The sequence below is a fragment of the Acipenser ruthenus genome, chromosome 46, assembly GCF_902713425.1.
Source record: "Acipenser ruthenus chromosome 46, fAciRut3.2 maternal haplotype, whole genome shotgun sequence".
Taxonomy (NCBI): Eukaryota; Metazoa; Chordata; class Actinopteri; order Acipenseriformes; family Acipenseridae; genus Acipenser; species Acipenser ruthenus.
This window is the reverse complement of record NC_081234.1, coordinates 3,774,000-3,786,887: the sequence shown is the minus strand read 5'-3', so window position 1 is coordinate 3,786,887 and position 12,888 is coordinate 3,774,000. Positions and strand designations below refer to the sequence as shown.

The 12,888-nt window shown below is 35.0% G+C and overlaps 1 protein-coding gene across 2 annotated transcripts; it reads right to left on the bottom strand.

The window, feature by feature from the left end:
- Positions 1 to 5,548: 5,548 nt before the first annotated feature.
- LOC117417175 (G2/M phase-specific E3 ubiquitin-protein ligase-like) lies at positions 5,549 to 12,668 on the bottom strand. Of its 2 annotated transcripts, XM_059013770.1 has the most exons (10): positions 12,260 to 12,668; positions 11,648 to 11,866; positions 11,154 to 11,316; positions 10,360 to 10,706; positions 10,112 to 10,213; positions 9,626 to 9,933; positions 9,338 to 9,519; positions 8,910 to 9,082; positions 8,343 to 8,557; positions 5,549 to 7,550 (listed from the first exon to the last, which is right to left on the bottom strand). In XM_059013770.1, exons 2-10 carry the CDS (start codon positions 11,740 to 11,742, stop codon positions 7,297 to 7,299), a joined length of 1,839 nt encoding a protein of 612 aa, XP_058869753.1. In that variant the 5' UTR covers positions 11,743 to 11,866; positions 12,260 to 12,668; the 3' UTR covers positions 5,549 to 7,296. The 2 variants fall into 2 exon arrangements, with proteins under 2 accessions (XP_058869753.1, XP_058869754.1); XM_059013771.1 differs by having other exon boundaries at positions 11,648 to 12,668.
- Positions 12,669 to 12,888: the final 220 nt, after the last annotated feature.

The following is a 12,888-nucleotide window of genomic DNA, read 5'->3' as shown; positions in this document are numbered from 1 at the left end:
GACTCCCAGTCTCCTTTCCCTCACTTTATGATTTTATTTTGTGATTATTTAATTATTGTCAAAATAAACGGCCTTCATCTACTCACATTTGCAGTCTCATTTCTGTCCAAAAAGAACCTGAAACACTGCAATATATTGATGGACGTTACATAAGAAAATGAGATATCCTTTTTTCGGAATACCATGTTCCTTCCCAAAAATGTGTGTTATCTAAAAACCAAGGCGGCCCAGAATTTGGGACGTTATCTGCAAACCAAAGCGGCCCAGAATTTGGGACGTTATCTAAAAACCAAAGCGGCCCAGAATTTGGGACATTATCTGCAAACCAAATCGACCCAGAATTTGCGACGTAAATGAAAACAGGGGCAGTCTATATGTAAAACTGTGATTACATTAGAGATAAACTAATGTATCCTCTAATAAAACTGCAATAGTGTATACATTTTATATTAAAATATATCGCAAAAACGATTATAGATATATGCTACTTGAAAGAAAAAAGTACACCACCACAGAAAGCCAATTCTTACATTTGTGCATAACATGATAATTCATATAAAGTAATCACCCATAGTTTGTTATATCAGTACAGCGTAATACCACATTATACTTTAACAACAAGGTTGTGGAAAGCAGATCACTCTCTCATTATGTATATCCCATACATAATGTTTGGTGGTCGCCTTCGAATTGAAACGGAATCATACTTTTATCAGCGCTGTGCGTTTGGTTACCATGGCAACGGGGTCAAACAAATACCGTGTTCGAGTTATACTTAGTCTGTACATTGACCTAGCGCGTCAGTGGCATATATGATGTTACAATTTAATAATAATTTGAAGGTATCTGTGGTTTTAAAACGTACGACGTGATAATTATTTCCATGTAATATTAGAACTATAAAGAAATACAGAAAATTGGATTTTGTCATTTAAGGTTTGACGTTTTCGTTTCTCCCGTGTATTTATTGATTTAAATTTGGCAGCAAAATATGGAAATTGCATGTTCCTTTTCAATAGTGTCGCTGAGTTTGTCACTCAAGGTTGTTTTAAAAAATATATTTTGTCTGCTTGTTACGTTTTTTTTTGCAGCCAACACATTTACAGAACATTGATATATTTTTAAAGATTGTTTCAATAACGACTCAAGTTTCAATGTGTGAATGCCGTTTGACATTTGACGTATTGCAAATACGGTACTTCCAAGGTTAGCTTAACAGAATAGAAATAAATAGAATTTTGGTTAGCTGTACCTGAGAATGCAGTGAAAACGAGCAGCCATGTTTAGCTGGAAACGATGTATTCTCAGCACAGTATAAGCAGCTTTTAGTTTTGGTTTGTTGAAGGCAGCAGGAGCAGAAGGGCTATGAGGGGCCGTTCAATTCAAAATTTCAACTTTTTGGCTATAACATATATCAGAATGGATATAGCATATATCAGAATGGATATAACATATATCAGAATGGGTATAGCATATATCAGAATGGGTATAGCATATATCAGAATGGATATAGCATATATCAGAATGGATATAGCATATATCAGAATGGGTATAACATATATCAGAATGGATATAGCACATATCAGAATGGGTATAACATATCAGAATGGATATAGCATATATCAGAATGGATATAACATATATCAGAATGGATATAGCATATATCAGAATGGATATAACATATATCAGAATGGATATAGCATATATCAGAATGGGTATAACATATATCAAACTTGTGTGGATATACAGCAAACTGAATACATCAAACATCAAACTTGTGTGGATATACAGCAAACTGAATACATCAAACTTTTTTTTAAGAATTGACACGTGACACAGCAACAAATGCATGTGCTTCTGTGACCGCGAAATCTGTAATTGATTTAGTCGACAAACTGGCAGGTGATAGGAGCCATGTAATGATTAATACATGATGTATAAACATACCATAGATATTTAAAATATATATATATATATATATATATATATATATATATATATATATATATATATACACACATACAATTAAAGGGGTCGGAAAAGTGAAGTGCAGCGGCGAAGGTAATCCTATCATGGCGTTTATTAATTTTATGTTTTGCTGTTTTCTTTTCTGTTTGCCGATTAACACATGTGTAGCATCAATAATCGATATTGAGGAGTTTTTACTTTCTTTGAAGTCGTGTTTGAGACGCCTAGAGCAAGCGGAACTTCGTAGAGACATAATACTGATGGAAGTTTTGTTTCTTAAACTAGAGAGTCATCTCGAAATTATAGCAGCAATTCTTATTTATTTTTTCTACGCTGATATTCAACATCCAAGTTTGATTTCCATATTTGAACAAATTCACACAGATCTGAAATGTGCAGTTGAATCTTTACGCATTAATATTGACTCTATGCAAGTAAATACTTGCGACTCTACCTACAGAACCGTGGCAGCGAGACAAGGACACGTGGGAATACCAAGGTAAAAAGTACAGCTTTCTTTACAAGGAAATGCACACATATATGAATGTACTTATTTAAACAATGAAGTGCTGTGGAGTTACATGTTGACAATGCCCGGTATTCGTGTTTAGGGTTATCGGGACATTTCAAAAAGTTGTTTTTTTTAACTCTTTATAATTCTATCGTGTTCAGAATTCACATACACTTTTTGAATAGTACACGCCATTATATAAATACGAATTGGGATGGGAAAATATAAATATATCCATCGGCATCATTTTTAAGATTAGGGCCAATGTGCACTTGCCCTTACCCTTACACTTTACTTTACTATATAGACCAGCGTGTGGTAGGTTTTGTCCCTGCCCCGATTTGTATTGTATTGTCTCAATATTGCATTTTTTTTAATCCGAATGTATTTCCTCACAAATCTATCTTTTGTAGACATATCACTCTAATCTGAACACTACTTATTTCTGTAAAACATAAAAATACTCTTATAGGCTACAGGTTTTCTTGTAATACATTACGTAGGTGTAATAAGGACGTATGTATTAAGATAAGTATGTTTGTTATCTTTCCTGTATATGCCTAAGTAGACCTGCCTATACAGGCTACATACAAATTATCCATACACTTTGATCTTAATGGCCATGTGTTATACTGCCACACTAACATTAGTACAGCGACCCGCTAACAATATTGAATTCCTATTGTGTGTTTAGATTTTCAATCAGAAGTAACCAGATCGATTTTCTTCGGAAAATGGGATTTTCATGGAAAGCAATTGCAAAATGCCTGGGAGTCTCCGTTTCTACTGTGTATCGCAGAAGAAAAGAAATGGGAATGGATACCTCCCATCACAACAGATTTTCTGACATGAGTAATCACAGTCTTGATGATGAAATACAACACGTTTTGTCTCTTACTCCCAATGCTGGAGAAAGCTATGTCAGGGGCAGTCTTGTGCAGAGAGGAGTGAGAGTGCAAAGGTGGAGGGTTCGGGAGCGGCTTTCTATTTTAGATCCAGTTGGAAGAGCTGTAAGAAAACGAAGAGCAATTAGACGCAGAGTTTACAATGTGCCCGGGCCAAATCACTTATGGTATGCATATTCTTTTTAAACCATTTCCTGACATTGTCTCGCCCTAATATGTCACATAGAAAGCTTGCTGCTCGCAGTAGTTTAATCAAATATTACCAAACAAGATATGTAACACAACCTATGCTGCATAGTTATTTAAATTAATATCTTTTTATGTAGATTATTTATTTTGGCCCACCTCTGCAAGCTTGTATGTGATAAAAGACCACCTAATGGTCAAGGACAGGTTAAAAATGCCACAAATATCTGCATAGACGTACAGTAGTTTACATGTAAGAAGTTTGTTACTGACTACCTTATCCTTACGAAAAATAACTTCATAATTGTTTTCCTTTCAGTTGTCAGTTATAATTCAAGTTGGCATTTTATTATTTTACAATATAGCACAACCCAAGGAGGACATTTGTATTATTGGAGCCACAAGAGATGGAAAATACCGATCTCAGCAGCATGCATGCATAATTATAAATATCCACGTTGAAGCTTGTATTTGTAATTAAATTGAGTTTCTATTGTTTCCACAGGCACATTGATGGTAACCACAAGCTAGTGTCATGGAGATTTATTTTCCATGGATGTGTGGATGGCTTCAGTCGACTTCTCATCTACTTAAAATGTTGCACAAATAATTTGTCCCAAACAGTTTTAACACTGTTTGAAGATGGAGTATCTAAATTTGGACTACCATACCGAGTTAGGGGGGATCTAGGGGGAGAGAATATTCGAGTTGCCCGCTTTATGATTACTATGAGGGGTGTAAATAGAGGTAGCTTCATAGCGGGAAGGAGTGTTCATAACCAACGAATTGAGCGGCTGTGGGCAGAGCTCAACAGAGTGGTCATACACTACTACAGTGACTTGTTTCACTGGATGGAAAATCAGGGAATATTAGAATCTATAAGAGGGTACCACATTTATGCTCTTCATTATGTTTATTTGGGCAAGATCAATAGATCTGTCACAGAATTCATGCACCAGTGGAATAACCACACCTTGAGTACTGAAGGACATCGTTCTCCTTACCAGTTGTGGACTGAAGGAATGTTGCAGAACAGTACTGTTCTTCATGATGTGCCTGTATCAGAATATGATATCGATGGTGCTCAAAATCCAGACTATGATACCAATGACCATATATTGCATGAAAATACACTGCTGTCTGAAGAGCAAATAAACTACCTCCAGTCAATGGTAGATCCGAGCACTGATGATTTAAATTATGGAATAGATCATTATATGTTCACGTGTCATATTTTACAGAGCGTTTTTGGTTATGAAGCGTGATGTTTGAAGTCACATAGAAGTACAAAAAAATCTTTCTACTGCTCATCAAATATTACATTTAAAGAGTGGCCCAACAGTCACACACTCAGGATTCCTGAGTGTAAGACTGTTCATCAAATTGAACTGTATATGGTCACACAGAATGCACCTCAGATAGATGGGAGATTTTCAGGGTGATTTTTAAAGCTTTTTGCTCCACAGCAAAAGCTTCTCCAGATTTTCTGAAAGTAATTGTAAAAGTTTAAAGGTGCAAATCTAGCCAGAGACAATGTAAGTATGGAAGAGAAATAAAATTATTTTTTGAAAACATGCTTTTTTCTTTTCTAAGTCATCTATATCATAGAATAAAATATGCCTTGGTTTTATTTTTGTGCCATGTTAAAAATTTCCATGTAATCCTCTATACCTTGCTTTTTATCTTCAGTTTGCGTGTTTATTTCCACTGTAACCATTTAATTTTAAATATTACACATTTTCTTCAGAAACAGACATGCATTATTTTTAAATGTAATAACATTCACATCTTACTTATAAGATGCCAATGGGCTCAGTAATACCTACAAAGTGAATTGCTAAATAAAATGATAGAAAACAAATATTGTAATGCAAAAACATTTACTTTAAAAATATAATAAATCAACTTGTCATTTTATTTCAAATTATTAATTTTCAAATATTCATGCACTTAACAAAAGAACCTGTCAAAGTATGTGATCAAAATTGTTGCTTTTAATTCTCATTCAACATCTACAATTGTTATACTTTCCAGTTTTTGTAATAATCAAGTAACCTCTTTATAATAACTATAACTGTGTTGACAAGTTAAAACACAACATTTTACCAGTTATTTCTACTGTTTTTATAATCTACAGTACCTAGTGTTCCATGCTGTGCTTCAGGTTTCTCCATATCCATGTTTGAGTTTCCTTTAGTTGCAATAGATTGGGGGGGGGGGGGGCTTGGGATTGGTAGCTCGCTGCTCACAATCCAGATACTGCCACAGGTGCTCAATCGGACTGATGTCTGGGCTTTGGAGCACCGAGGGGAAAAAAGTGGAATGCTTTGATTTGATTTCTCTTCCGGACTGGTCACATGTAAGGAGTGGTATGTAGCGCTATCCTTCTGAAGAGTATGGGCATCAAATCTTGGCACAGCAATAGATTTTTCTTTCAAATGTTAATGCACCGTGCAGAATTGAGATATCCTTCAATAAACATCTAGTAGTGTGTCTTGTGTGGCCACAGTCTGAAAAGGAATGAAGGCATTGAACTTCCATGGGTGCCCCACAGCCCAGACACAAATCCAATTGAGCACCTGTGTAAGTGCCTGGCTCGTCAGCGGAGATAAACCCATCCACATCCCACACACCAATATGTTGGAACTAAAGGAGACTCGCACCGATCTGGAGAAACCTGGACCAAAGAATGACGCAACACCTGGTAGATTCAATGCAGGTTAGAGGCTCTTTGCACTGCAAAAGGTGGCTCAACCAAGCGCTACAATAAAGTATATCGCTTTTGTTTTTATTAGTCAATTTCAGAACCAAACTAACATTAACTAACAATTTATCGGGATGGCCAAATTATTATAGCAGGACACCATGTATACACATGTAAACTTCTGGAGTATGAGCAAATTGTTTAGGTAACTAAATTCAGTGTGAAACAATTATTTTAAAATAAAACAATACATTTCTGTGCACTTCCTGTTTTTGTTAAACTGCAATCGCGGGCAAACATTTGAAATCCATTTGCAGAAAAGGTAAATAATATGATTGATATTGACTATCTATGAAGAAATTGTAATAAAATTAATTTGTCTTTTGAGACCATTTGTCTATAAGCAAATTTGGCAAACAGTCACATTACATTCCTTTTTGTTAAGAAAAGTTTGCATACCCACATCTATAATTATGAAAACGTATCTTTCATTAACTAAAAATGTGTGAATTACATTGTTGACACAATTACATTTTGCAAACAAATAGCTGCTACTACACAAACATTTCTATGGTGGCTCACTGAGGACATGAGAACAATGGCAACCCTTTCTATAAATATGCAACTGCTTTCTGGCTGCAGGTGCCTTATAAAATCAATGAAGACGCTTATTAACTTGCATTTAGACTAAACAACCATGTGTTCAAAAACTGGTTTACAACCACATCTTGTTAAATTAACCAAAACAAAAATAATTGTACAATAGTGTGGTTGTCCCAAACATTTGCACTGAACTGTTTTATACTTAAGGTGACCATATGACTCCATGTTCAGTGGGACAGTTCAGGCTTTTTAACTCACACTTCATTGCATTCTGTTAAGTGCAGTACTACTTCTCTTAAACAAGTAATGAGGTACCCGAGTAAAACATACCTAAATGCATTGAGATGCGAGTTAAAAAGCCTGAACTGTCCCAAACTGTCCAACTGAACATGGAGTTGGTAAGAGTATGAAGGACTGCCTCAGGGGTGACCAAAGCCTGGAGAGTTGAGAATAGCAAAATCCATCTGCTTCTTAAATTCATCAAAGGACTTCAAAATTGGTAGCTTTAAAATATTGCAGCATGTGTTAGCTTGTGGAAAGTTGGAGATATATCCTTCATTATTCTCATGCAGGAACTCAACAGACGGTTGTGGTTGAAAACCAAGAGGTGGCTCTTTGTCTGCTCCTGTAATGAATGCTAGAATCTGTCTTAATGACACGCTGGAATCCGCATCTGAAAATAAAAATAGTGAAAAATAAAAGTAAATAATTATATAAATGCATAAACAAGTGTTGTGCATCAAAGTTAAACTTTCTTTTGCAAAATTATACACATGGATTACATCATATTCTTTAAAATCATTTTACATTCAAACAATTACCACACTGTAAAAAGGGATATTAAGGCATTTGTGGTATTTTTATATTCCAACACTTTATCTAAATATGAAAAATGTGTATTTATTTTTTTAAACGTTAAATATTCCTACATGTTTTCCCCCCAAAGCTTGCTGGTGGCTGTGGTACAGAAAACAATTAATGTAGTGAAAATTGACGATGCTTTAGGTCTTGTCCCAGCCCCGCAACTGTCACCTTTATGAATACCATAATATAGTAAATGTCTTTCATATAGGTCTGAGCCAAAGTATATATCTCAGAATGGCAAGTCTGCAATTGATGGCCATGGCTAGTCACCTTAGGTGCAACAAACTTGATCCCTTCAATATGAAAGTAATTACTTGCTTATTAGCAGGTGTATATTATTGGGCTGCATGTTTGACTGCAAGCATTTTATTGTGTTTGGCTTATTACAGTTTTGGGGATTACGATTTTGGTATGAAAATTTGGTTCCTAGGACAGCTTCAGGTGACAAGTGACTCAACCTAGCTGTATACAGGGATTTTGGGTGAAGGTAACCTTACACTTTCTTGCAGAAAAAGTACATATTACATTTAAACCATATCCACTTTGTCAGCTGCAATGACCCAGCAGCCCTTCCACATTGCTGCAAGTACATTATCTTTACCTTCCACATCCTGTAGGTAATCTCTCCAATAGCCCACAATTCTTTGTTCCTCACGTCTTTTATTACTTCCAGCAGTGCTGAATGATATTTTGAACAATTCTGAAAACTGTTCAGATGTGAGCACTTCCTCCCTCCAGCAAAATGAATTGGCAAAAAGAACAGGATGTGCAACAATGGCGTCAAGCACACCAAGCGTCTTCAATCCCTCTTTTAACCTAGGAAACATATATAAAGTACATGAAAAACAGAATGCCTGCTTCTTTCTTCATGTTAGTGACCAGTCAACACATACCGTACTAATAAATAAAGTTGGACATCAGTTCAGATATTTCTTACAAAACTACACAGAATATTTTCTACATTTACTGTGACAGTGTACTTAACATGTTTTATAAATCTAAACAAACTATTACTCACAGTTCAATGTGAATATTGCTAATGTAAGCATTAATTAAATGGTTGAACAGGTATTTGCTACACTCTCACTCCATATTTAATATACTCATGTTTTCAACTGACAAGTATAAATATAGTAATCTACTGAAATGCATGACAAAATAAATGTACCTTTCCAGGGAATTTCTTGTTCGGCCACAAACATACCACTTCATGAAGTCTTGTACAAGTACATCTCTGTCTTGCAGATTTTGTAAATAGCGGTAACATCCTGCCACATGCAGAAGGTTGCAGTGCTTGGCTGCAACATCTTTAAGCCCCTCTAGTGTTGACACATTCTCCATCTGAAAAAGTCAAAACATAAGTATAAAACTTAACTCAGAATTGGTATGACAACATCATACCAGCCAAACCTTTATAAAAACTAGTGTGTGGGGGGAGTGTATGAGAATAACATGAAGCATGGCAATAGTCACAAACTGCTAACACACAACAAATCTATGTAAAGAGGAATATTTTCCAATAATACATTAGTATTATTATTAATAGTGGTACACAGATTCTCATTAAATGTATTCAAGTTAAAACTTTGAACGCACCTCCAAAATTATCTCTGCAATATCACAATCACAGATGTCTTTCACAGAAGGTGTGACCTGCTGAGGGTCATAGGCTAGACTGTCATATAATGTCCGAGAAAAAAAGTTGGGGGATGGTCCGCCATGCACCAAAGATATGGCTATAATTCTTCCAGCCATAAAGTAATCATCATCACGTAATGCTATTGAAATACATAAAAGAATGAAGCATGTGAAAAAATTATAGATGGGTGTATTGCAAGAAAATTAAGATTAAAAAACAAATTAAATACCTAAAACTACAATTACCTTGGGAATCGCAGGTCAAATTTTTCCAGTCTTCTGAACCTTCAAATATTTTACTGTTCTGTAGTGTCTGCATTAATAAAGTTAGAAATTCCCTTGTAGGACCACCTCTGTCCACAGCTCCTTCCGAGTTGCCATCTGAGTCAGTAAACATTACAGACATTCTATTTTCTGGCTTGTATGTTTTGCGCTTAAATCCACGAAGTGCACCATCCCATATATTTATTCTATCAATATTGAACTTTGAAACTGCATCTTCATCTATTTGTAGGGCAAGATTTGTGATAACATCATGAAGAGTTACTTGATCTCTAAAAGAAAAGAACATTTAGGTAGTTAATACATTGTGCTGTGAACACAACTTTTGCTAAAAATATAAAACACTATATTTTTTGTCTGTATACGATAGGGTTCACTTGAGCATTGCAAAAATATTAGTGGGAGAAATGCAATCATTTTGACACATTATAAATATTTTGAAAAAAATACCCATCATGTAAGCGGACAGATGAATTCTCAGCAAACTGTACTCCTTCTTCATCACTTGAAGAATTAAGCTCAATACAATCATAGATAAGCGATGTATACTGCCTAAAATAAAAATAAATAAAAAGATATTTTATTGAAACTCTTCTGCTTACATACACGTTCCTCCTAAATTCAATGGTAACAAAGCTGGTGTTACACTGGTGTTACATTTATGGTGACAAACTGAGAAAAATGAAGCAATATCTTACTTGTAACAATCTGATCCTTTTTTCTCCAGAACATTAGTTTCCAAAGTCATGGCAGATGTAGACTGAAACAGTGTAGTGTGTATTTTAGATGCCTCTACACCAAATGACACTGGTGTCTGTGTTAGTACAGAGTCTGCAGAAACACAAACATCCTGTACTGCATGAAGATCATTACTGTCCAAGCCTAGATAGTTTGGAAATGCGATTCCAGCATTATGCAGACCATCTGGATTGGATGTCACAGGTTCAGAGGAACATCCAAGTATTTCATCTGCAACTAGTGTCTCTTCACGAATACAGTTAGGATCCTGAGAATTATCTGGCACATTAGTTTTATCCCAGTCTTCCTAAAATGGCAAAGTAATGAAATAAATGAATAAAAACTTAATAATGTATGAATATTCAAAATAGAAAATCTATTTGTTTTATTATACATTACATCAAAAGCATACTTATTTTTAAAAGTAAAAAATCTGTGGTATTATTTTCTTTAAACAGGATAAAAATTATTCCTGAAACAGAATTGTGTAACTGCATTACGATGACAGATGATGCCAAAGAATGCTTAATTTATTAATAAAGATGGATACTGTTTCTCTGACAATTCCTCAAATACACAATTTCAGATGAACAGATAACTTATTACTGTCCCTGACAAATTATAGAAAAGTATAATATATGATTTGCATGTCATCTACCTAGAAGTAACACAGCAAAACTTCTAAACCCTAGTAACTTAATCCTAAAATAGACATGAGGCAAATATTTCACAAAACAAGAAAAATAAAACTTACAGGTTGTTGGTCCAGCCTTTGCAGATCCAAGATTTCAACAGAGGGGCGAATATAGACAGAGCGTTGCTTAAATATTTTGTTCATCATCCAACCATTGAGTGTTTGGTTCCTCATTAGAGAAGGAGCTATCAGTTTATTGTGGCAAGCCATGAGTATTTCCAAACTGTAATTAAATAAGGTTTTTCTTGCATTAAATCTAAGATATTTGGATAGCGATCTTGCAAAACGTTTTTCAACAACCACCAATAAATAATTAAAGCAAAACATGTTTTAAAACACTTGTAAAGTGCAAGCAGTGTGGCACTTTTTGTATTTATTTTTCACACATAATACAAGTGTAACAAAATACACAGTGGATTTTAATATTAATAGTATAACTATTGTAAAAATCCACAGCACAACACTTTACCTATATAGCACTAAACTGCAGAACATCTATAGTACATCTTAACGTATATCTGCCCTGTAGCATTAGTAATAATAAACATGCATACTTAGCTCCTGGAGGAAGATGACTGCTGAAAGCTGATCTAATATTCTCTAGAAGTTCTTCAGCCGACCACTCCTTGTGGAATTCAAAGGCATTCATCACATGCCCACTTTCATAGAGTAATTGCTTGGTTCCGTGTTTTACAACTACATTGTTGTGAGGTCCGCCCAGCAATACTACCTCCTTTGTAAAAGTAGCAGGACCTTTGAAAGTTGGTCGCCTTCTTAAACAAAGAAATATATCACATTATTTTCATAACATGTGCATTTATTCATTCATGTATATAGGCTTACTTTTGTGAAAATGTAGTACTCGTTCAAGTTACATTTCAGTATGGCTGTTTCAAGCATCCATTAATGTATACAAATATAAATTACTTAAAATAATAACAATAATATAACAACGTAGCTCACACATAAACTAAACTTAACTTTTTTTCCCGTTACAAAAGCCTGTTACGAATTTATGAATTACCACTTCTTTTGGCGTGCATGCACGTATTTGGTTTATCGTGCCTAGGTGTATAGGACACTACCGTGTGGCCTACACACAAAATGCGTGTTATTAAAATTTAAAACACACTTGAAAATAATAAATATAACTAGGTAATGCTTACTTTTTGGTTGGTTGGGTTAATCTTTGTGGTGGTCGTATCGTTGACCTCGTGAAATAAGATGATGCAAGACTTGACGTGTTACTGATTTCGGAATGTGTAGGCCCGGCGGCAACTGATGAAGCTGGTCTCAAAAAAATAGTTTTTAATTATTTTTCCACATTATTTTCATTTACGACTTCGTGCATCCTGCGACCCCCGTTTTCTAAAACATTTGCTAAAGTTGTTAACAGGCTCCTATCACCTGCCAGTTTGTCGACTAAATCAATTACAGATTTCGCGGACTCTGCCATTACTGAAGATAATTATGAAATGACGGTCACAGAAGCACGTGCATTTGTTGCTGTGTCACGTGTCAATTCTTAAAAAAAAAGTTTGATGTATTCAGTTTGCTGTATATCCACACAAGTTTGATGTATTCAGTTTGCTGTATATCCACACAAGTTTGATGTATCCAGTTTGCTGTATATCCACACAAGTTTGATATATGCTATATCCATTCTGATATATGTTATATCCATTCTGATATATGCTATATCCATTCTGATATATGTTATACCCATTCTGATATGTGCTATATCCATTCTGATATATGTTATACCCATTCTGATATATGCTATATCCATTCTGAT